The sequence below is a fragment of the Morone saxatilis genome, unplaced genomic scaffold (assembly GCF_004916995.1).
Source record: "Morone saxatilis isolate NCDOM2014 unplaced genomic scaffold, NCSU_SB_2.0 Contig23, whole genome shotgun sequence".
Taxonomy (NCBI): domain Eukaryota; kingdom Metazoa; phylum Chordata; class Actinopteri; family Moronidae; genus Morone; species Morone saxatilis.
In genome coordinates, this window is record NW_023339796.1 from 10292656 (window position 1) to 10318259 (window position 25604).

The window sequence follows — 25604 nt, forward strand, 5'->3', positions numbered from 1 at the left end:
GTTTAGGCATGTTTGCAGCTTTAGGAAGATGACGTCATTGGGATAAAATACGTGCTCTTTAAGTAAATATTTGTGAATGGAAACAATATTCATCATATTTGCTTATATTTGCGACGAATCTTATTTCAAGGTATGTTTTAGATGGATGGATACATATAATAATGCAGGTACAGATACTGAACTTTACTTGGGTTGTTTTTTTGTTTTTTTTTTGCCAGTAAGAAAATAAAAAAAATAAAAGCTTTAATTATTGCACATTTTACTCTCTGTAATAAAAACCAGTTCATTTCAAATTGCACTTTTTTTCCACTGGTGTAAAAGTTATAAAAATGTTATAAAACCGACTTTCAAAAAGACATTTCTTCCTGTGGGTTGAACTGAATAGCACATTTTTAATAGCAAATTAAATATTTCATTAGATTGCAGAGGTTTTGCAACCACAAGTTAAAAAAAGGAAAATTAATCTTTCAAAGGCTGTATTGTTTTTATATGATTTTGCACATGAGGTGGTTTTTATTGGAGCGTATTACCTGCTCAAACCTTATGTAACACTTTCTCAATAATGGTCCAAATAATGTGGAGTTATTTCATCATTTGCATCTTGCGGTGTATGGCTGCATTGGCTTAGTAGTAAGTAGTAAGTAAGTAGGACCCGTAAAACTAAACTTTCCCCCCAAAAATAACACGTTTTAGCCAATAATCAACATAAATATATCACAATTACTGTAAATACTGTAAAACAATTAAAAAGTCATTATAACTGTGGCCAGTTAAATAAAATAAAACAAGCCCACATCAATGTAGTGCTCCCTCTCTCTCTGACTCTATTCTCCTCTCTTCTATTCTTCAACAACATGTGCCTCTTCACGTGAAAACGAGCAGTAAACACCTCTCAGTGCTGCTATAAACATAAACATAAAACCTTCACTGCTGCTCTTGAACGCAGCTCGCCCCGCTCCAAGCGCAGCCCCTTGTTGCTAAGCAACCTCCGCAGAAGATTGACAGCAACTTCAGTTGATTCATTTGGGAGGAAAAAAAAAAAAAACTTTAAAACAAAACGCAACTTTTTTACGGGACAACTGTTGCTGCGTTGCCACACAGAGAACCAGCAGCAAACTCCAAGGTAGCTTAACAGATAGCTGGCAGCCAAAAGGTGTATTTAATACAAGTAAGTTGATAGCCTGCCATTTTTTTTTTCGCTTTCACTTTCTGCCATGACAACGACCCCCCACTGCTCATTAATTTCTCATTAGCGAAGTTAATTAACCGTCAACTTAACGTTAGCTAAGAGAGCGAGCTGAGTGAAGTTGCAACTTTAGCTAACGTTAGCCAGCGTTAACTTTTGCCTGAAAGATTACCGGCAGATATTAAAACCTAAGTTATCCTCTAACGTGTGGAATAAAGTAGCTCAGGTTATTAAACGGAATCCACAATTTTCCTATTTTATTGATGAACGTGAACGCCTCTCCACAGGACGGCGGAGGATACACTGTTGGTGTTTGAGCGATGCCGGACATTGAACCCCTCAGATTCCCGTCCAGGGAAGGACGACACAACGTTAGTCAGCAAGGTGAGGAGATTTGATAACTGCAGGCCACTTACAATCAGTATTCACATCCTTTACTTACAGGAATATAAGAATAAGTCCTGCATTTAAACCCTTTCTTAGAAAACAGTATGTATTATTAGCTAGATCAGAAGTTAAAGTAAAATGGTGTTTAACTATGGTCCTTAATAATACTGGTGCATTGATGTTTATGTTGTGTTTTACTACTGTTTAGTAATTATCATGTTTGTAGTATTGCTGTCCTGTATAGTGTCAGTGGTGGGAACCATGTATCTGTAAAAACAGCCCTGTTTTCAGCTAAGGCAAGGGTTTTTTATTATAGTTAATTTAGCTCAAGAAGTATGAAGATTTTATCAACCCATAAAGGAATCCAGATTTGTAGATATATGTTTTTTTACTGGACAGTTCGGGTATGAAAAAGCTGTAATCTGAAAAGTAACTGGTAACTAAAGCCGACAGACAAATGTAGTGGAGTAGAAAGTAAGATGGGAATACTAAAGTGCAAGTACCTCAACTTTGTACTTAAGTAAATGTACTTAGTTACACTCCACCAATGCGTGACAGTTTAATATCACTATTTTCTATTTTTGAGGTGAAAAGCTGGCCCCACACACTGCACTTTATAAATGATATTAAGGTGAATAAATGTAAATAAAAGTGGAACGTAATCACTTTTAAAATACTAATATCATTAGTGATTGTGGTAGCGGAGGTGATCGGCCCTCAGGCTCACATGGGACTGCTCTGTGGCTGTAACACACAGCGCCAGTATGATTTAGAGCTTATTCAGCCTGCTGATGACATATCGTCTCACTACCTTCCTACTGTTCTTTCACTGTGTATTATTCATCTAAAGTGCTCGGCAACAGATGGCCTTCATTTCGGGTCTCCCCACAGTTTTTCCTCGCCTGTTCTTGTATTGGTCTGACTCAACTCAATCACAAGCCGTTCTCCTAATTAATGGAGCGTCATGGCAAGATAACTGTTATCTCGGGTGGGAAAGGTTCAATAGTCTCACGTACATTTTGTGACCTACCTGTTTCTTACTGTTAGAGTACGTGTTACCTGTCTGCAGGTACTTGACAGTTTTGGCTCTATCTCTACGAAATAAAACTGTATTGAGGGGGGCCTATCCACTACTCCAAACATGTGCTGCTGTCCTGGTGCCAGGTAACACCAGATATCACCATGATGGTAATACATGTATGTCACACCACCACTCGTGACAACTGAAGATACTCTTCATGTGTGTGTGTGGGTGGACCCTTCGTCCGGGGCTGGTCCTCACCCTCACCAAGTTGAGCACACACTCATGTGTGGTAGAAGCAGTTTGGGCCTGACACAATCCACTCATGGTTCTCCATCTATACTCCACCCTTCTACGCAATGACAGCAACAAGCTGGCCGTCAAAGTAAGTTAATGGAAAGCTGAATAAATTAGATAATAGATTCAAATGTGTTGCTTCCTTGCAGCTCTCTCTCTTGTGGGTCTGTGAAAACATCACTTCCACCTCACCTGCTATCTTACACTGCAGCTTACAGTGTAAGTCAGAGGAGTGAGAATTCATAATACAACGCACATCTCTTTATAGTTTTAGTACAAGTAGAAAACTGATGCTGAAGTTATACTGTATGTTACATGATTTTCTTTACTTTTTGGTAATATTTGTGGTTGTGTCCTGTCTTTTTATCTGCTTACTTTATCACAAATTAGATCGTACTTACTTTAAATTACCGTGAGAGATCACCTCAGTGCCACAAGGTAGGGCACAAGGACCAAAATATTAGTTCTGCATATGCAAAAATGTATTTTAAATGTGATAGGCAATTTTGTTCCAAACTTTCCACACGACTGTGCATGTCATTTATGTTATTGAAGGCTTATTAAATTAGTAACTCATGATTGAATTAACATTAGTGTTTGTGATACCATTGGCATACTGTATATTGAGATAATATATATACACCACAGGGAACGTTTTGCCACTAACATCAGTTTGGCCTTCAATAATCTTTACTCCTGAATTAACCCAAACCATGACATGTTTATAATATAGATGTAATATTTATATAAAGTCAGTGTTTCAGATGTTCAGGTTCACAACCTGCAACACTTGTGCTTTTTACCCTTTTTCTCAGCCAGATGGCGTCCTTTCACCACTAGGAATTGTGTCCTTGGGTTTGTCTTGAGATGTTCAAATTAGTTGTCTCTGCTCTCTCACTGATGCTTCCAATACATTGCAGAGTCTGTGCAAGCAGAATCAAAGAGAAAGTAAAGAAGCACAGAACATCTTTCACAGCCAAATACGTTTTTGTAATTACTTTTCAAAATAAAGTTAATGAAGAAGGGTGAGTGTTTGTTCCAATAAAAGTCTGTTGTTCTGTGAGTTTTTTTCACTGAGGGATGGTTCATCATCACTGTGTTATTTATCAAATATTTCAGGGGCATTGTGCCATTATGTAAAGGAAAAACTGCTTTTGCCTTTTCATTTCATCTCTGAAAGCAATTGTTTGTTATGAACAAAATTTGGATTTACAGATCTCAATATTTTGTGTTTCTCAAGATCAAGCAGATCTTCAAGCCGTCTGCACTGGTAGACGTCGCACTTGTGCTTTGCTCAACAGTCCCTCGCCATGTGTCAACAGTGCTATTTACCATATCCAAGAGCTCAAGATGACGGTGGAAAATTGGTGTCAACAGGTAATCTGATGTCAGATGTGATCAGCTCTGTGAAAGATTGTAAGATAAATATCAGACAAGAGTAAAAATCAATTTAAAAGTTTTTTTTTTCCCCTTTTGTTTTGTACCAGTCTGGAAAATATCCAATTGATCGAGAAAAGCACCAATACAGCAGAACTTTAAGGTGAGCTTCTCTGTTGTTTTTGTTTCCTATTTATTTTTGTTACATTCAGTAGGACTCAAAAATATGATATTATATATTAATTCCTTTTAAACAGATTTCATTCCAGAGACTCAGATACTGACTCAATGACGTCTACAGAGTTGTTCGTCGAAGGCATCGCAATTAGTGCAAGAGGTGAACAACAAAAATTCCATACATTTTAAAAATATTTTGTCTTCATTTTTATTTTAACTATACAAAAGCAAACACTGTCTTTAATGTACATGCAGATAAAAGAGCAACACACATGTTCACTTCTTTGGACAAGCTCTAGGTTTAGATTCCTTGCAGTTGTTGTCAGTGTGAGAATAATTGAGTCCCAGTTACTGGTTCACATCTTTTCTCCACATAGTAATTAATTAGATACCATCCAGTGTTCACCTCTGCTAATAAAATACCATGGATCAAGTTTATGTTTATTTGCACTTTGTAGTTGGTCAGATTATATTAACATAGCATTGCAAAACAAGTCCACTTGTTTATTCTTTTGCGTATTGAGTTGCCAAGCTTTAAAGTTTTTCATCCTCTAGAAAGTTGTCCATTATCGCCACTATTGAAGAAAATAAATGATGTCCTTGGAGAGGTTGTGTATCTGATTGAGCGACTGGAGGCTGATAGGCAGTATGCAGAGGAAGCTCTCCACAAAGAGAAGAGGAGAAAAATATTTTTGGAGAACAAAGTTGACAGTATCGCACTATGGAAGCAACAAGAGCACTCTTTTGTAGTCCAAAAAGGTCAGTGACTGAGAGGTGTGTTATCATCTCAGACATATTGGTGTCTTGGGAAGTATTAAACAACAAATACACTTTCTAATTCATTTCTAGAGCATGAGGCTTGCATTAGAGACATCACTGAACTGAAGTGGCAGCTAAAACTGGAAAGACAGAAACTTGACCAAGCTCAGAAGAAACTGTCTCAGACTGAGGTGTTGAACCAGCACTTACATGAGGACATCAGCGTTGCCAAAAAACAAATTCCCATTGTGAAAGAAAACCTTGACGTCCAGAGAGGCATCGTACATCAACTCAACACTGCACAAGCCGAGGTAACATTTAAGTAGATTTATTCTTGATTTAAAAATGATTTCAAATTAAAACCCAGAAAGAATGGACCCATATGTTTACCAAAGATATGGTTAATATTTCTGTCTTCAGTAGTAGTTGAAGAATTATTTTTTTGTAGGAATGAATCAGCTAACAGGTAAGAGTTTGTTCTTAACACAGTCCAGTCGTGTCAAGTTAAAGAATGTTGTACCTGTACATAATACGTTTCTTAAACTGCTACCTTTTTAACTACCTGTTAATCCCTGGTCATTGGCACTTGGGTTAATAAGTGGAAAACCACATTCTGTAGCGTTTTATACATGACCAAGTAATCACAACAAAATAAGACCAAAATAAGGTTAATTTTTCAGTTTCTGATTAATTTCTCCATCACACACTAGGTCTCTCTCACTCAGCCACTCTCTTTTCTAACTCTATTTTTAATCCACAAGTGGCATGGCTTTAGGGATTCCAGTGTTTGTTGGTCTGTTGGTCCAGTGTTCATCCAATACTTTGGTCTGGAGTACAATCATTCCATTTCCACAATTGACTGGATTACAATGGAATTTGGTGCAGACATTCATGGTCCCCAGAGGATGAATCCTAATAACTTTCATAATTCCCTGACTTTTCATTTAGCTTTCTTTAGTTCAAGTCAGGATGCATCAAAATCTAATGACCAAATTCAGCCTTAGCTGTACTTGTGTCTTCATGCAAATATGCCATGAAAGAGTACCAGTAGAGAGATGAGTAATGGGGACAGGATGTAATTGGTCAACTTTGACTTGAAACCATTGCAGCTTTATGGTTGCTGAATGAAAAACCAGACTGATGCAGTGTTAGAACAAATGAAATATATATATATATATATATATATATATATTAAATTACATCTCAACAAGCCATTGGCTGTAAGTGTTCTAAAGATGTTAATCCCTGGCTCTGATATTCAAGTGAATCTTTAAAACCAGGCTTACTGAAAGCCCTGGGTTAACAGCTAGCCTTGGGCTTTCTGGATTTTCTAAGATTTGCCAAAGCTAAGGAAAAATGTAAAAACCCCTGTGTGGCCTCACTGTTTTTTTTGTCATTAAAGTATTTATTTATTTTTCAACAAATAATACAAACAACTTACTAAAAAACAGAAAAAAGGCAGTCAAAACTAAGCTTAAAGGACAACACCCCTCTACACCCCTCTGTACCACAATATTGTTTGTGATTATATCAACTTCGATGTGTTTCAGTGGCCTCACTGTTGACTTGTGCAGTAGTTTCCTGTAGAGATTTGCAATATTTAGTTTTCTACAGGGTATGATTTGAAACAGGATAAAGTATTGTCTGTAATATCAGTCCCTTTATGAAATGAAATTGTTCATAAATAATATCTGAGGAAAATAAAAAGCCCATGCTCCCTCCCAACTCTTCTTTTTCTTTTAGGCTGATGCACTAACCTCAAAGACACAAAATGATCTCATGCTGGTTAAGAAGGAATTAAAACAGATGGAGCTGGACGCCATCAATGAAAAGAAATCGCTGACAAATGTGCTGTCGATGACGAAGAATCAGCTGGATAAGAGATTGTGAGTATCTATCCTACCTGCAGTTAAAAACAAACAGCTTTAGCATTATTTGTGTTAAATAACCACATAGTCATTAAACATGTCATATGTCATTCTTATTTAAAGTGCATTAGGATTATATCATGTGTCTGTTTTAACCGTTGAACAGACCTCAAACAAAGTTATGCTCAACAGTTCAACCACTCCTTTAAATCAGCGTGCAAGGTATATTAAACTGCATGTAACCATAGCAACGGTACTTCTGTTTGATGATGATCTCACTGACTTGACCATTTAACTGATTTGAATACAGGTGTGCTGATATAAGGAAATAAAGGGCTTGGCATGATTTTAACACAAACGACTGACAAAGCCAATACCAAAACATACACACACAATTATAGAGTTATCATGCTGTGTTGTAGATGATTTTCTTGCAATATGTCAACTAGCATGAGTCTCTTGTGTTGTGACAACATATTGTGACAGCGTTGTCTTACGAGTTATCTTATATTAAGTGAGCACCAGATTTGAAACACTGCTATTAATCCACCAACTTAATAACAAAAGACAAAACTATTTTTTTCTCCAGGTATGATTTAAACCAGTTGAAGATGATTGAGAAAAGTCTATGTGCTGAAATAAGGGATACTGAAAAAACAGTTGCTCTTACAGAGGACAAGTGCACGGCCATAACTCAGCGTATCCCTGAAATTATAGAACTTGAGAAAACTGAAAAAGAGCGGGTAACTGATTTTATCCATATTTTAGTATTTAAAGTTTAAAAAGTAGCTTTTAACAGCAAACAAAAAAAATAGCAAAATCCCCTTTTTTCTTCTTTTATAACAGATTTTGCAATTGAAATTCCAAATTGAGGAAGAAATGCAACGGAATAAGAAATTAAAAGAGAAACTAATTGCTCTGCAAAAAGACATTGAGAAAACTGTAAGTATTGTCACAATAGTGTTAAAATGTCTTCATAATGTTGGAGCTGCTTTGGCTACTTATGTGTGTCTTGATAGTTCATTGGGTAGAGCGTGGCACATAACTGCCAGCCTATGATTGGACTCTCACTGGAGCTATGAGTGCTAATACAGTGGCACACTGTATATATGTATGTTACATTATCCACAGAGACTTAATGGGGAAGCAGAGGTTTCCTGCATAGAAGAACAACTCCATTCAAAACGAAATGCCTTTGCAGCTCTTCGTAAAGAAAACATGGAGTATAAACAGAATGTAGACGACTACAAGATTAAACTTTCTGAAAGGTACAGTGTACAGTGGTACATACAACATCACATTTTAGGATATTACAATATTCTGTAGTAGGTCACCTATGTGTGTTTACCATTACGTCTCTGTGTGATTTTCCTTAGCAAGAAAGCAGTGAAGCAGATGCATGAGGAGAGGAAGCAGATGCTCCAGAAAATCATTGACAATGACGAGCAGTGGGAAAAGGCCAAGGAGGAAGTGACCCAAGTTGTAGCCCAGCACAGTGCCACCCAGGCTAAACTGGAAGAGCAGGAGCAGCTCACCTTCATGGAAGAACAGAGGGCCAGGGTCAGTGACAGCATATGTACATGTTCTATGTATACTGCATGGGTCACAGTTTGTAAGGAAAATGTGAGATACCACATGCTCTCCAGTGTTACTCTGCTATTTCTATGCTCTACAGAAAGAGATAGAAAACCTGAGGAAAAATCTGACAGGTCAGATGACGACCCTGGAACTACTGAAGGTAAATTCATGACGCTGAATGCATTTTACTCAGTCAGAGTGGAAAGAAAATGTAATCACCAAATTGTGATGTGAACAAAGTAGATTTAAATTAAAATCTTCAAAATATATCTCTGCAAACCTTTTTAGTTTCTGTCGAATACTTTGACTGTATCAATATGTTAATAGAGGGATGAGGTGAAGCTTCACAAAGCACAATCTCAGTATAACTGTAACTTTCTACGTTTCATAAAGGTAGTTTTAAATCCCTGGCTGTATTCAAATGCATCATTTTGTACATTACCAGGATTACCTCCTGTTAATGTTTTTACCTTGTGTACATGTTTTAAGACTTTAGGACTTTGTTACATTCTGCCTTGTATTTTCTTTGCATCAGGGTCAGTGTGCAACTATAAATGAAGAACTGAATCGACACCAAAGGAGCTCAGACCTAACGAACACAAAGCTTCAGAAAGAATTCGAAGATGCATCCTCAGCAACAAAAACTCTGGAGACAAGAATTGAGGTACTGATAAGGCTTAATAATGATTCATCTTAGTCTGAATACAATTTTACATTAAAAAACAGCCTTTTATTTATGTTTAAGTACTAATCTTTGTTTTTTTTATAGGAAATCAAGAAATTGATAGAAAATCTGGAAAAGATTCAGTGTGAACACAAGAACACATTAATCAGCCTTGAGAAGGAGAAAAAACTCAAATGTGACCATCTGAAAGCTGTTCAAGTAAGAATGGAGAGTTAAGGCTTACATAAAGAAATTCTTGTTGAGTCAAAGAACAGTTTCTATGTCAGGTTTACTCTGTAAAGCTCACTGAGCACAAAGCTAGTCATGGCTATTTATCTTGTCATTCTTTTGTTGAACAAAATAATCTCTTGTTCTAAGCACTTTGACGTTTAACAGTAACATTAATGCATTAATGTTTACAGGATTTACACACTGCCACTATAAAGAGATACGACAACACTTTGATCAGGATCAGTGACATTAAGAAGAAGAGCGACGAATACCGAGATGCTTCAGATAAAATGGAAAAAATAGTTGAAAACATTCCAGAGGTCATAGCAGAACTTCAGTAAGTTACACACAGGAAACACTCAATACAATAGTTTATAATAAGGAATGGGATAATCATAATCAACATACTCAACCTTTTTCTCTTAAAATGTGTATTATTTCTTTAATTTTCTACCACCTCTCCCACTGATAAAGTAATCATATATTTATGATACTCAAAAATGAATTTAGAAAAATAATACTATTTTATGTGTTTGATTCCGCCTTCCAGGAGTGTTTTTGATGTGGTGGAATTCAAAAACAAATCAGCTGCTCTCATAATGAGCACCTTGCAGTCTGATATTAATAACTGCCAACAACGAACACAGCGATCCATGCAGACACACACTGCTCACGTTACAGCGAGAAAAAAAGAAATGGAAGACACCAAGGTAACAAAATGTTGTTCAGTAAATACATGACTTTTTTTGTGTCAAATACTGTGCAATCAGAGACGAGCTGTAAAAAACATCTCATTGTTTATTTGTTTGTGGATTAGTGTCAGCACATTGCTTGTCACAATACTTCCCTTAAGATGCAGAGAAAAGAGCTGTGTGCAATTAAAATTACAAGCCATGGTCAATCTTGTTTAAGTGCTTTTCCCACAAATGACAACTCACTGTTGTTATAGTCTTTTGTCTGGACGAATTTGATGATGCGTGTCGTGGTGAGATGCAGTGCCTATTTTGTTACCTGTAGGCCAACACTTTCAATAGCAATTTTCAACATAAGCATACAGTTCAACATGAAATACACATACAATCTGCCCCTTTTTTTCATATAAATGACAGAAATAGTCTCATGTAAAAATGAATGAATGGGTATTCTGTGCACAGAATGTCATGTATTTGAACACTCCTTTGTAAGAGAAACCCCTATTTATTGTAAGGTTTTCATCTGCAGGATTATCAGCCCCAGCCAGAGCCTCTTTGCTGATGGGGGTTTCACATGGCTTATCTAATGTGAAATCGCCATGTGGTATATAGTTTCATTAAACGGTGATCAAGAATGCATTAGTTCAAAACAAGAAAAGGCAATGGAGCTTAAGCCGCCATGCATCCAAGTGCAGCAACTTTAAAGAAGTTGTTGGCGTGAGACAATTTAAGAATTAGAAGTCTTCCTCATAGACACAACTCCCATTAGCCAGATAAAAGTTAGCCATGCAAAAAAGGGTTTAGTCTTTTCACTTGACGAAATAAGATGATATAACAACAATACTCCTCACCAAATAAAAAGATCAGAGAGAGTCTGAAGTTCTGAGGAAATTGGTCACTTTAATCATTGAGACCAATATAAAGCACACATAATGTCTGCATTAGCATAACATAATAAGCAGAGTGTGCATTCAGAAATCACAGTGCATGAAGCAGAATGGTTAGGCACTTTCAAATATTTCTTATAAAGGAAATTTCTTCTAAAAATGCTGACCCAATACTATACTCTTATAACCTCCTGTAAGTTGTAGCTCCTTTTGGCGTTAGAGTCTGATACAGGTCAGTACAGCTAATAGCCTGATGGGAAACATTTAATAATTTGTCTTTGCAGATGGTTATTTTTAAAAGTTCAAATACAGGGTATAGCAGTGTGAAATATGTCGTCCTGTGGAATCTGCGGTCATCTTTATTCAACCCATATATACCTGAAAGTGTTTTGTCTTTCATACATGCACCTATTTTTTGATTTGATCAGGGCTTGTCATTTTGGCGAGCACAAAGTAAACAATGCAAACTGCCGACGCTATCAGTTTCTTATGGGCAATGAAGTGTAATTTGTTCCATTTACACTTCACAACAGCATCAGATGGGCTTTGTCAGTGCTGCATGGAGTAATTAAACCTGAAATCAATAGCAGGCATTTGTCATGTTTACAGCCCCTCTTTCTGCTGGGTTAAACTCATCACTTTAGTGCTGTTCTGTTTTACTGCAGAGACACACTTCATTATGTCTGCAGGTAGACTTGAGATATTCACCAGCCACATATCCAGTACTTGGGAAACACTGCTCAAATGAAAAGAGGACATGCAGAGAGACACATACTCACTGTGATTTATTTGCTTGATTTGCCAGAAAAGTGTCCATTGTTTTATGTCTGCTGTTTATATTGCCTTAATTAACAGCACAAACACAGAAAGCATGTATTGTTTTGTATATACACAGAGCAGGTCAGTGGCACGACTGAAGTGTCTTCTAAATGGTCAGTGTGGTGTTACTATACAGTATGTACAGTACTGCATTTTAACTCTCTAGTTCCTTTCACCATATACAATATTTTCTTGGCTATCTGTACATTGCAGATTGTGAGTCATGTGATTATTCACTATGTATTTTACATTTTAACATTTGTACTATGCTGCTATAGTGGTTGTTCTTCTGCCAGTGTATCTGTTGTCTACTGCAGACTTATTGATATAATGGGCATCATACTAACACAAATCCATTTGTGAATACTGGTAGCTCTAATTGTAAAATTTACAGTTAATTATAAGAGGTCCCTGGTTCCAAGCCTTGTAAGTTTTTAGTATATTGGTTACAGTTAGAGATACACCAGATCAATATCAGGGCCGATACTGAACTTAATAATCAGATCAGGTATCAGCCATGACATGACTGATCCATATTAGGATGGTTTCTTTGTTAATGTTTTTATAAAATTCATTGTTTCAGCCATTAGTTACATTCATTTAGTCACAAAGGGAAACCAGATCAGGTTTTTAGTGCCATAGCGAACCCTGGCCTCATGTTACCTCACATGAAAATGAGTCCAATGAGATTCCGGTAGTAAGATATACACATCTTAATTTAAAAAAAAAAAAGATTGGTACTCAGTATTGACAGATACTCTGAATTGATGTATCAGAATCTTGCAAGACACAAAGTCAGAACAGTATGTAACCAGTGACAATGTATTGTAGGTATGTCACAATTACAACATTTGCAGTATTGGTCTGCATTCGACTTTGCACCTGCTTGTGTCTTTGTGGTTATTTAGTAAATACTGTAAGCATATTATTTACCTTTACTGTTTTACCATAACCTTTTATTGTCACGTGTGTGTAGGAAGCACTAAGAATTGCACTGGAGGAGAATAAACAGCTGGCAAGCGAGTACGAAGGTCTTAGGAAGATCCTAATGGAGGCCAAACAGGAAGCAGCGTCTGCACTGAGCGAGAAAAACCAGGCACATATATATTTTCATTATTACACACAGGTACGGTTATATAACCTTTTGTTATATTATTTACTATCTCTCACCCCCTCTCTTTTTAATTATGTTTTATGACTTAGGATTTTCTGTTATCTTGTGTTCTGTTCCCTCATGTTCTATACCATGCTGTTCTTCTTCGCACTAGATAGTTCTTCTTTTGCATGGGCAATAATTTTAAGAAGGTTTTAGTTTGGCGACCAGTGAGGAGGTTACTGCGGCAATCTAATAATGATGAGATAACTTGAGTGGAGGAGGATGATGGATGTGACATAATGTAATGATAGCTATGTAGTTTTGCCACCAAGGGGAGGAAAGAGAGAGGTTGATGGTACATGTAAATACTTTACCTTCTACATTTTCTTGATTATAGTTTTTGTAAGGTGGTCAGAGGTGAAACGTTTTATTATCGGGGTGTTACAAATTTGCCTCTGCTCACTGCAGCTCACACACGCCATTGGTTAGGGATCAGCAGCAAACACAAGTTAGGATCAGACAATGAATGTGCCTTTAGTGCTAAAATAGCACCAGATGTCTTGACTAGTTGAGGGAGACAACTCAGCAGCATTTTACTGTTTAATCTTTATAGTTTTTGACACTATTTAACTGGAATAGAATTACACATGACAACCATAACACCAGGAAGAAGCCACACTGATTCCTGCAATGAAAAATACATATTATTTGTTCCAAAAATGACTAATACCTTTACTTGAGCAATTCCTCATCTAACTGCATGAATGTTATCAAGTGAAAAATGCATGCAAAAATAAAATCCTGTGGACAGGATTTTCCACGCTCATGATCAAAGCCTGATTTTCTTTTACTCTGGATTCAGCCTTCACCATTTTTGTTTGTTTCAACTCTACACTTCTACAACAGCAGCCTCTCGGCTAGTGTTTTATGCCTGAATTTAGTTTTTATAACAAGCTTATAATCAACAATGTTTTTGGAATGTAGATGTGGGCCTATCACATTTAATCTGATTGAAACAGGAACGTTATTCTTTACTATTTTTAATGTACAATTATCCTTATAATGTTTGCATGTTATGTTCTAGTTAGTATATATTTTACACAATTCGATTGCCCTTAACTGATTTGTTTATAACTGGAGGCAACAAGGTAAATGCATTTAACATTGCCAGGATCATTTGAGAGATCAGAACATTAGTGCATGTGTGTGAGATGCCTCACACCAGTCATTTGTGTGTTTGGAAAGCCCATAATCTCTTTTATTATATTCAGCTGAGGGACACAATGAAAACCATCTCTTAAGTATCCTTATATAGAAATATAATCCTAACAGCAGGTGTCCCTGATATATAGTTCAAGTGACAAATTTCAAACAACCCTTACTATGCTTTAGACAACCACTATACAGCACAGATTTCTACTATTATATATACATTTCCCTGTACCATGAAACCATACAAAAGAGCATCTAAAACACGGAAACCTGAAACATCTATAATAAATGATTGGGGGTCGGCTCATAATTGTGATTTGATTTCCAAGCCATTGCAACACGACCCATAGCTGATATTAAAATGCAGATTATTGGTCTACCTTTAAAGCCGAAATGATTAACTATCCACAAGTTGTCATGTTGAAAAACAGCTAGAGTAGGTGGAGCATCTGGTGTTACCAACCACATACCTTGGATGTCGCACTTTACCTAAGCATATCCTACTATGTTTTTTATACTTGATAAGATAATTCAGAGGAAAATATTGTGCTTTTTATTCCACTTCATTTATTTGACAACTTTAGTTACTAGTTACTTTATAGATTAAGATTTTACACACAAACACATGATGCGCTGTTTATAATACAGTTAAAATTAGGTCCACCTTGACCAGCTGCAGCAGTAAAATGCTACTTACATATTAATGCACCAGTAATATTAATACAATAATATATAATAAAAAAACACTCACAGGGCCATTTTTCTGCAGAATGAGAATTTTTCCTTTTAAATAGGTACATTTTGCTAATAATACTAAAATACTTTACTTAGAGGATCGATGTAGTATTTAGTGGCATCTAGCAGTGAAGTTGCTAGACACAGACTATTTGAATACAGCTCAGCCTTCCAAGCATGTAGGAGGAACTACGTTGGCTACAAAACGTGAAAGGCCGCATTTAAAGCCAAGTTTGGTTTGTCTGTTCTGGACCTTTAAAGTTCGTTTTGGCAGAAATGGAACACTACAAGAATCATCCTTAACAATAGCAGTTTCATAATAGCAGAGTTTTGAGACCTTTTGGCACACAAATGTGCTTGTTTTAGTGTTTTGCCATACTCCACCATAACAGATGTGTAACAACAACATGTATTACTTACCTTTTATTTTGCAGATGGCAGCTTTAATATACTTGCATTTCATGTACAGATAATTTTACTGAAGTAAGCAGCTCCATTCACACACAGCTAAAAGTGTCTGTATGTAGTGGAAGAAGTATGTCCTATTTATTAATTGCCCAATCAAGACACACTTCAGCTGGTTTCTAAAATATAAGAGATAATTGTTTTTCTTTTAAAAGAGAGGATGTAGTAAAAAAGTTAAATGCATTTACTTTAGGATATTTCTTCATCAAAATTCAACAAGTACAAATAGATCCAAATAAGCAAAATTCTCATTTTGAGAAAAATGCATAATTAATTAGCATCTGATAGCACTAACAATGTGTGTATGCTCCTCTTATAAAAGTCCTCTTGATTTTACTGTACATGTAAGCGTTGCTTTGTTTATGTGGAGGCTTTCAGCTCTTAGGTTTTAACAGGGTACACCATAAAGAGCATTCTTGTTATTGTCTTTCCTTCAGGAGCTGATGACTGAGCTAATTCGCTTTAGTTTTCAATGCACTGGGGAACACATTGCCAAGCAATGATAAGCTTTGTAGGAAGTGTAGAGAGATGGAGGGGGAAGAAAAGCAATGGCATCTATCAGAATTTAAACCTCTTTGCTTGAAACTGTGTTCAAATAATAAAGCAAGCAGCATGTCTTTCCAAGAGACTAGGAATAATTTCTGGTTTCAGTGGGGGGTTCATGACTCTGTGTGTATGTGTAAAATATGTCTTGAGGGGATTGGTATAAAGTTAAACTGGGTGAAGTAGAAATATTTTACTCATCAGCTTTGCAGTCACAGAGTTTGCCTCGGCTAGAACAAAACTGCTGAAGCATTTAGAGAAAATTAACCCCCCATCCTGGCAGCCAGATGTGACTGGATTCTGATGAGTGCACACGAGTGGGCAGAGAAACCAAGAGACTGTGAAATTCCTGTCAGGCCCGTGTACTGCAGAATGGGCTATTGACTGCTTTCTCTATTCCCCTCCATCATTCTTCTTGAACACTGCCATTAATTTCCTCTCCTGCCTTACCAATTCCTTTTCTCTGCCTTCTCTCCCCCTAGCTCTCTTTGTTGCAGAAGAGGATGCACAAAGCTTTGGTGAAATACTTCAAACAACGCAGCCTCTACAGCCAGGCTGAACTGGACCGGTGCCAGGCTCTTTCTCAAAAGACCAACCAGAAAATAAAAACAGCCCAGGTATTTGTACATATACATGTAAAACAGGCTGGAAAACTTCACAAGCTGTCACTATTCATTTGTATGGTAAATCCCTTTATTCAACTTTTATCCCGGTCTAGGTATTCTACCGGAATGAAGCATATTCTTTTGCATACTACAGTAACTCCATGTTATGCTTGGCATTGTTTGAGCCTCATCCGGCTAGTCAGTTGCCTTGTGTCTTCTTTGCCAAGCAAGGGCAGCCAGGCAAACATGCACCAAGGCTTTGTGCCTCGCTGCTATGGTGGAGTTAAAGATGCCACTCTTACATTACAGTCTATACATTCACTCATCAGATCACAGGACTGATGTGATGGATGATGTGTCTGCCAGAGTGCCTATGCAGTGACTCTGTGTCTGAGGCTAGCTCTGCCTCTCTAGATAACTCTATATACACAACAAATTGTGCTTGGTCACATTGCATTAACATTTGAGCCTGTTTTCCTGTTCAGCAGGGGCATTTGTGACTTTTACGGCTAATTCAGTGCGAGTTCATTACACCACATGGAAGATATCTGTGTTACAGCCCCTCTTTGTAGAGTAGAATAACCTTCTGTCTGTCTTGCAGAAGAGTAGCAGCATATTCTGCAAGGTTGAGAAGTAAGGATCTTCATTTAGAGGATAATCGGTGTCTAATCTGTGCTGTGATGTGAGATGAGGTCAAAGCGGACAGAGAGACAGTGATGAATCTTTATGAAATGTCCTGTCCAGCATTACCGCAGAGCCAGGTGGCATGGCAACCATACTATGAACTACTTCCATCCTTTTTACTTTACTTTAACAGTAGGGCGTCCCAAACCTAACTAAGTAACAACAGTAACATGTTTGTCAGTTGCAATCAGTTGTTTTTGTGTAAAATCCCTATTTTGTTTGTTGTTCATCAGATATGCTGGAGGCAAAATATGCTCAGATTTGATTAGAGGTTTTCCAGGGGAGTACCCAATGAAAATACTATTAAGTGGTTTCCTTCTCAGTTCCTCCTCCTCTGACTGCTGACATGTTTTTTGATGGGTCTGGTCCAGACATTACAGGGAGCAGCCATGTCTCACTGGCCCAGCCTCAAAAGGCCCCAGCAGATCACAGCTCAAGGCAGGGAGGAGTAGGGCACAGGGGGAGGAGCTATCAGAGAGCTGCAGAGTGTGAAGGACAAAAGAGCTGGTGTATTCAAGCGCACCACACCGTCACCCGTCACAGCTCAGCACAGGGTCCATCAGAGCAGGCAACACTCACTTTAAACAGGCTCCTCGTGAACAGTCCAGCTCCGGGTCTATCCTCCAAAAAGTACACATGTAGAATAACCTTTATGAGAAAAGAAAAGAAAATACATTATTAGTTTATGAGCGGGCATAAACACACAATCTGCATTATTACCTAAATATTAACACCTTTAATGTTATCTTAAATACACAGATATTGATCACTACTAAACACATAAAGATTCACAATTACATAATACACAGATTATCAATATTGTTGCCACTCTGTGAGAAGGAATCACGACTAATAACTGATAGCAGTTGTAACAGGAGTTAAACCAGACTGAATCCCGACGAGGCCTATACTAATCCATCATGTCCACTTAACCCCGCAAGCAGAACATAAGAGAGGTCATGTTAGCGCTTTCACGGCTAAGGCGTGCTTGAATCAGACGCCAAATGGCAGTTTGCTCAAAAGTAGCTTGAGGGGAGGAAGGCCAGGGAACCCCTAGGGTGGGTGGGTGGGAGTGGGTGGGGGTTGGTAGTGGGAGTTGGGGGGGGCGGCGGGCTGTCATCCTGTTACACTCCTGCCAGAACTGGCAGTTCAGCTTTGTGTTCTGCGAGTTTACACTAGGGATGGCATAATTGACAATGGCTAACAGCGGAGAGCAGTGCAGAGCCTTGTTGAATGGCCAGTAATGATTGGAGCAGACGCCCACTGCCCCAGTCCCAGGGGACAGTAATCCAAGATCCTGTTGCTGATATAATTGTTAGTCAGAGAATTTCTGCATGGCTAGGCCGGTTCAGATTCCCAAGCTGGTTGACAGTGCCAGGCAGTTTAATAGAAAAACTGGATGCTGAGGTTTTTAAAACAGAAGAGCACTGAACCTGGACGTGGTTCACCAGGAGCCTCTTGTTCTCCTTCCCCACAAAAATAAGAACAAGATGGTAACTTTACTCTCACAATTGCAGATCCACCATCAGCTGTGTGCTCACAGAGCGAGGAGTTTGTATTATTGCCTTTCTACCAAAACAGCCTTTTCTTAATTAGCTTGTTTCCATTTATTCTATTTGTCCCTTATTTAAACAGGAGGGGTTGTCAGATGAAATTCAGCTCATCGCTGCATTCCTGCAATCCTTGACAGATGACTCTACTACCACGGATGATGCCGGGGTGAACAAACAAGCCAGTCCAGATGCCGCTGGATCGAATGAGTAGATGCCTTCAGTTCAAATAGCAGTGTAATTGGACATTCACCTGTACCAGACAACTTACTTACCCTAGCACGCTTCACTATTCCCCCCTCTTTACTTGCAGCAAATCCATAACAATGAAACAGGTGACTTTCATGCTGCTGTCAGGACTGATCTAATTTTAGCTGGGTGAATGATTGCAATTGGCTTTGCCTCATCAGATAATTAATCTATGTCACCATTAATTGGAAAAGAGAATAATTACAGGCAGTGTTGACAGAAATTCTACGCTTCTCCAGATTCCAAGATCTAATTACAACTAGTGAAACCCTGTGACCTTAACTAGCACTTAGTATACCTTGGCCACCTTGACCATGCCCATGTGAAGACCACTGTCTCATTGAAAGACCCTGTTTTTGTTATCGCGCCCTCACACTCTTTCACTCGCCTCACTCTCTGAGAGCTGTCTCCCTCAATCACTTTTCAATATTCAATCTTAATTTTGTGGAAGTTTAGCATTTTCAATGAGCTGGAGATGAATGATTAATGAATAAATTTAAATGCTTCATTTTGTCCATGGATCATTAGTTAAGTCCTTTGTGGGAAGGACCTGAGAAAGGAGTGAAAATTATTGAGACATTAGCCTGAAGCAATCCAGGGGTAAATAGTGTGCACAAAAGGATGTTGTGTGCGCACTATCCAGTGGCTTTCTAAAGAACCCTGGGGAAACACTGTTTTCAATTTGGAATCTTAACTGAATCACATTTAGTACTTGTAGAAAATTGATTTTTGTTTCATCATGTTTCAACAATGTCATAGTAATGATACACAACACAAATGCCTGTTCCATATAGACTTTAAAAGTTAAGTAAAACTGTTTCTGGATGAACCATCCTTTTCTAAATCTTATCATTCTTATTCCATTTTTTTTAATTTTGTAAATAATAATGGTTATATAATCATTGAAAGAGAACACATGCTTTTGATATCCTTTACAATATTAGTTGTCTCAAGGTCGATGCTTTTAGGCTGCTCCATAATAATATGTGTTGCCCTCTCCTCCTGTCTGTGTCTGGTTGGTAGAGATGCTGTTGTTTTGTTGATACGCCGGATGCCTCTCCTGCTCGTGGGGACAGAAGGGGGCAGTGTGAACACAACAACGTTAGAAAGACATAATTGACTGCAACATGGTCCAGTCTAGTATCTTATCATGGCCATAGTTTTTCATCTCAAATTAAGGATCATTATTATTCTGTCAATTATATAAAAAAAATGAAATATGCAAACTTTTATAGTCTGTTATCTGTGATAAAGTTTTCTTCTGTACCTTTGCACTTACATATACTGTGTGATAATGTACTGTCACAAATAAGCAAGCATAATGGCACTGACGCGGTACCTCATATCAGCTACTCGCAAAGCCATGATGCCACTAGATCTCTAAAAGCACCTTGAAGAGAAAAATGTTCAGTCTGTCTCATATTCCTTGCTGACTATATGGTAATATCTCAAATGAAAGTGCCTCCCCAACACATTTATCTACTCTCTTTGCATCTAATCAATCCCCTAAATAAATGAAAGTGAGCCACAACTAGATGTCATCACATTTATCTGCAGGCGTGCCTCAAAGTGCACACACCTAAACGCTGCTACTCTAAAAGTGGGTGGACTGTAGAAATACTGATGGGGCTATTTGACAGCTCAGATGTATTTTCTTCTATGTTAGATGTTTGTTTCAGTATGATGAGGATGGAAAATACAGCACGAGGCTCACTGTTGTTGTATCAAAGCTGATTTAGAAGATTTTTGTAGTTTTGTATAAAGGCATATTTTGCAAGAGACATGTTGGGAAAATCTGATTTACAGGCAGCATGATTCTCAATTTCAGCCTGGCGCCACCATGCAGACGATGGGCCAGTTTCATTTGGATTCACCCCAGTGATCACTTGTGATCGTTGACGTGAAGCCAAGTGAATCAGAGCAACGTTCTGTCTTCTCAAGCTCACCAAAATTCTGTTATGAGATCTTTTTAAAACCAGGAAAAACGGAGGTGTCCACTCAAACCGTCCTGTCTTTGTTCATGAGCAAGTGGAGAGTCGAGCCATGGAGCTGATGGAGTCAAGGAAAGAATGTGAGTGGAGAGAGGTGCTACTGTGTCTAAAATATCAATGAGGGAGATGCTGCCAAGTTTTGGAGCACACAAGAGGGAATAGGTCCTCTGTTAACATAGAGTGGACCAGGCAGTTCTGCTTCATATTGTAACTGTTAATAGCTTTTATCTTATAGAGAAGATTTTCTTTACTTATATTTTAACTACATAATTTTAAACATAATCTACTGCTCATTCCCTTCAGTATTTATACACTGCAGTAGGTTATTAGAGAGTGTCTTCCTTTAAAGTTTAGGTGACTACATCATCTGTCATTCAGTCATACTGTGCAGCTTAACAATACACTGGAACAGTGTGTTTGCCCAGGTGAGTCTTTAATGTGGAACTCTGCAGAAAACATGCCAAACAAATTCATCAGTATAACAATACGTGTTCCTTGTGTTTCCACACTCATTTGATTTCAAAGATATTTATCTTAACAGGATAATAATTTGTGAAAGTCTCTGACATTTGTGGCTAGCTAGCATGATAATAAATCCATGGCTTGGAACATTTTTTAGTTAATTAGAGTCAATCAATCCAAACTTTGCTCACTTACCGGTGTGAAACCGGAGTATAATGAGCAGAAATCAGCATGGTGATTGGAAAACACAAATTACAGCTGTTAAAGAGAAACTCATCCACTTTTCTTCTGTTGATGCCAATGCCTGCTGCGAGGATTTAAAATTAGCATGGCATTCCTTTAATGGATGTTGGGGGGAATGTGCTCCTCTATAATTAAAAAACCTGTTAATATCCTCGTAGGCCAAAATAAGAGGGGTTAGTATGATTATATGACAACTCTTCAAAAGGACATCTTGGTCGGTTGACTGTTAAACCGAAAAAATGTGTCTGTATTTATTTCATTTTGTTTTATCACAAGGCCAGTGTTTCTATTAGAAAAATGTACATCTAAATGACCAAACACTGCTTTCATACAGTATATGCTGTTCAAATTAGTTTTCCTGTTTATGTGTATTATAAGAAAATGAAGTAACACTACATAATGGTGTGTGACCATACCAACGAGGTGGTCAGCACTGCAGCTTTAGTATGATCATGTGGCATATTAATGAACTTGCCTGATGTATGTGGGTCTTTGCTGTTAAAGGCTGTGTATGTCTCTATGGTCAGGGCTATATTCATATTATTCGTGACATAGTCCATGCACCTTATATTCATGGTGTAATGATGTGAGTAATAACGTGGTGATGTTAACAGCACCCTGCAATGGGACCTTTATCTATAGTATGATGACCCGGCTGCTAGTGGCCACAATGTATATGACCTCATCGCTGAATGTAATTTCCTCTCAAGAGCTCTTGGAAACAGAGAGCTTATGTTGTTGAGCTCATGTCGTCGGGGCCGGTAACAGCAGCTTGCCATTGTATTAATTATTGTCAGGGAATCCAAGGGGTGTAGATAATACAGAATGCACTGGTTGGTCCCATTTGTTTCACTTGTCAGTGGAGTGAATAATTGGGAGTGCTGACCATATTAGACACAGAGAATTTCTAAAACATACGACTCAAACAGTCGCAACACAAAAGTATGGCAGGGAAATTAAAAAGCTTAATGTCTGAGAATTTCAAATCAGTATGGAATAATTTGCTGGCTTCCCATTGCCAAAGGAATTTACTGAAGTTTAACTCTGACAACACTAATTCAGATTCAAAATAAAACATACACTTAAGAATATTGTTCTAAATTAGAGATTGTTTATTATTATATTTTACATTTTATTTTTAAAGAGATGCTATACATAGTACTTTAACATTATATTTATTTTGTTAAACATACAACTTTAAAGCATGCAGCATTTACTTCTCAGATAAGTGTCAAATATTTTGCTCCCCAACTTTATTCTTTAAAGGTTCGAGAACATTGATACAGTTTTAGTAGAAGGGGTTTGCTAATACAATGGGGCTCATCTTGCAATTCTCCCAAGGAATAACTATCAGTCCTGCTACAGCAGCTTTAGCGTCCCTAGGTGACCGCGCCACTGAGCCCGTGCTCGCTCCATCGCACCCCACTCCACGCCTGCTGCCACCCTGAAGGTAGATGCATCACGCTGGGGAGACTGCGCAACAGCAGCCCCCTCTCTCCCTCCAGCCCCCAAACCTCCTCCACGGCACAGTGGCCTCCTGCGGCCCCTACACATCTCCGGGTCTCCACTACAGCCCTGGTCCCAGCATCCCAGACTCTCCCTCAGGTGAGTCTCCATACCACCTCCATGTCTCCTCCCATCTGAACTGCACAACTGGTATCCTTTTGTCATTTGAGAAATGCCACACACACATACTGTACACACACACACACACAGAGACACACACACACACATGCTCCTGTGCTCACTCTGAAGGGGACACCGCCTGTTCCTTTCTGCTCACCTCCCGGCTGCCGGCTGACTCTCTGAGCCGTGTCTGTGGTGGCTACGCCATGTGTGGGGATCTAGGGGTTTCAAACAGCAGGCCTCCCGTACTCCCTGAATGGCAAATATAAGTGCCTCCAATTTATTACACTGTGGACGTTTTATGAATCATCTCTGACTAACTTTGATCTGAGATGACAAGCATGCGCTAATCAGTCCCAGTATCAAAATATATGTCAGAAATATTTAATCAAGTAAACATGTGACTGAATGAATTGGAAATGTCCAAATTCATCAGGATAAACTAAAGCTGCTATTAGAAATGTTACACTTGAACTAACCCTTTCACTTTCTGCTCACCTTTATAGATTGAACCGATGCTTCAAGTGAACTCATTTGTTTCTTTCGTGTCCAAGCTGCTCTTGGGAGGTGACAAACTGGTACAACCATTGCCACAAACAGTTACAGTTTCTTGGGACTCTGAAACAGAAACTCCCAATCAAAACCCCTTAAAATACCATATGGAAACTGTTTCCGTATCCAAAACAGTCATATCACATTATAATATTATTTCACACATGACTGTTAACTCCTCTAAGATCATATAAAATAAATGGGGATAGAAAGGAACCCAGCTTGTATTTAGACATATAATTAACTGGAACTGATGGTGGGGGGTCTTTAAATCGAACTGCTGATATACTGCTGCTTTACAATTTAGTATTTACTGTAACCTGCAGTTTGCAGGAATTTTGTCTCACTAAAGTCTCTTCAAAGAGGCTTCCTGCAGCATCTTCTGTTTCCCTCCCTGATTTTTTTTTATCAGACAAAAACCTTTAAACTATAACAGTTTCACTAACACATAAATTACAACTTTCACTTTATAGGTTGCCATACCACACCACACTTAGTTAACAAAATATTTTACAAACAAGATGCTATCACCCTCTCCATGATATTAATATGATATGTTCTCTGATCTGTAAACAGCTGGTTATCTTGCGTTTCCACGATAAGAGAAAGTGCTGAGGATTTACGCTTGGTGAGCACATTTGGGCTGAATCTTTCACACGTCACAAATTGCAGATGGGAAGCAGTGATCTTGAACAGCCGATCACATTTCCGTGACCATCTGACACCTTCCATTTAGGAAAATAATACTTTCTATCTTAGCATACCCCTCTGCAGCAGCCAGCAAAAGGAATTATGCCTGGTAGACTTTGCTATTCACAACTTTGGAGCTTCTCCTTTTGTTTTGTTCCATTGCACTGATTAGATTAAATGTTCACTCTTTAATCAGTTATTCAAGGCCACAAAAATGTCTTTGGTTTGTGTTGTTTAGTTTAGTTTTTGTGTTATAAACAACGAGATGTTCATGGTATAAGCATTACACAGGAAGTTGTGTAGTAGCTGAGGGTCAAATAAGGAGCTTATTAATCCATTTCACTGTATGAAGTAGATGATCAGTGGAATCTTTGTGAATCTTTTTCAGCAGCTGTCTCTTAATTCTCATATAACTGTTGTTATTTACTCTAATATCTTCCCCTCTATAATGTTGAGGACAAAAATACTTTTTACCCACAGAGGTAGATATGGTATCTGAGTAATATGACAGATAAATATGAGTCGGGTTAACTGGTACAGAGAGTTGTAAATCACTGTGGTGTGATTCTTTGTCTCAAAGGGTTTAATTAGTCTAGAAATTCTTCTCTTATCTGATGACCCCCCCTCCCTCTGCACACTGCAACAACTTACAACCATAAACGCCCTGCAATCTGAAGACCAGTGGCCTCAGGAGACTGAGTTGCTACAAAGAGCTGAAAGAGTTGGAAATGGTCATTTTATTGCGTTAGAATAGCTCGCCCGAGACTTGGGTAATGTAGTGCTAACTGAGTGCTAGCGCAGATAACAAGTATGTGACTCTGAAGTGAAATACAGTGAACTACTGTAATGCTCTGCAGTGTCAAGTGAAAATGAAGCAACACAATAATAGTAGTAAAACAACAATACAAACTGCTTTTTGTGGGGGTTTCAAAACACTAATTAATACTACAGTATTATA

At 38.1% G+C, this 25604-nt stretch overlaps 1 protein-coding gene across 1 annotated transcript; it reads left to right on the forward strand.

Moving 5' to 3' along the window:
- Positions 1-1484: 1484 nt before the first annotated feature.
- LOC118334937 (coiled-coil domain-containing protein 178) lies at positions 1485-19858 on the forward strand. Its single transcript, XM_035671040.1, has 19 exons — positions 1485-1570; positions 4132-4268; positions 4379-4431; positions 4526-4605; positions 4986-5204; positions 5295-5515; positions 6948-7090; positions 7662-7815; positions 7919-8014; positions 8204-8340; positions 8449-8632; positions 8748-8810; positions 9186-9314; positions 9420-9533; positions 9737-9882; positions 10096-10255; positions 12920-13069; positions 16477-16611; positions 18919-19858. The coding sequence occupies exons 1-19, from the start codon at positions 1507-1509 to the stop codon at positions 19045-19047; spliced, it is 2514 nt and encodes an 837-aa protein (XP_035526933.1). The 5' UTR covers positions 1485-1506; the 3' UTR covers positions 19048-19858.
- Positions 19859-25604: the final 5746 nt, after the last annotated feature.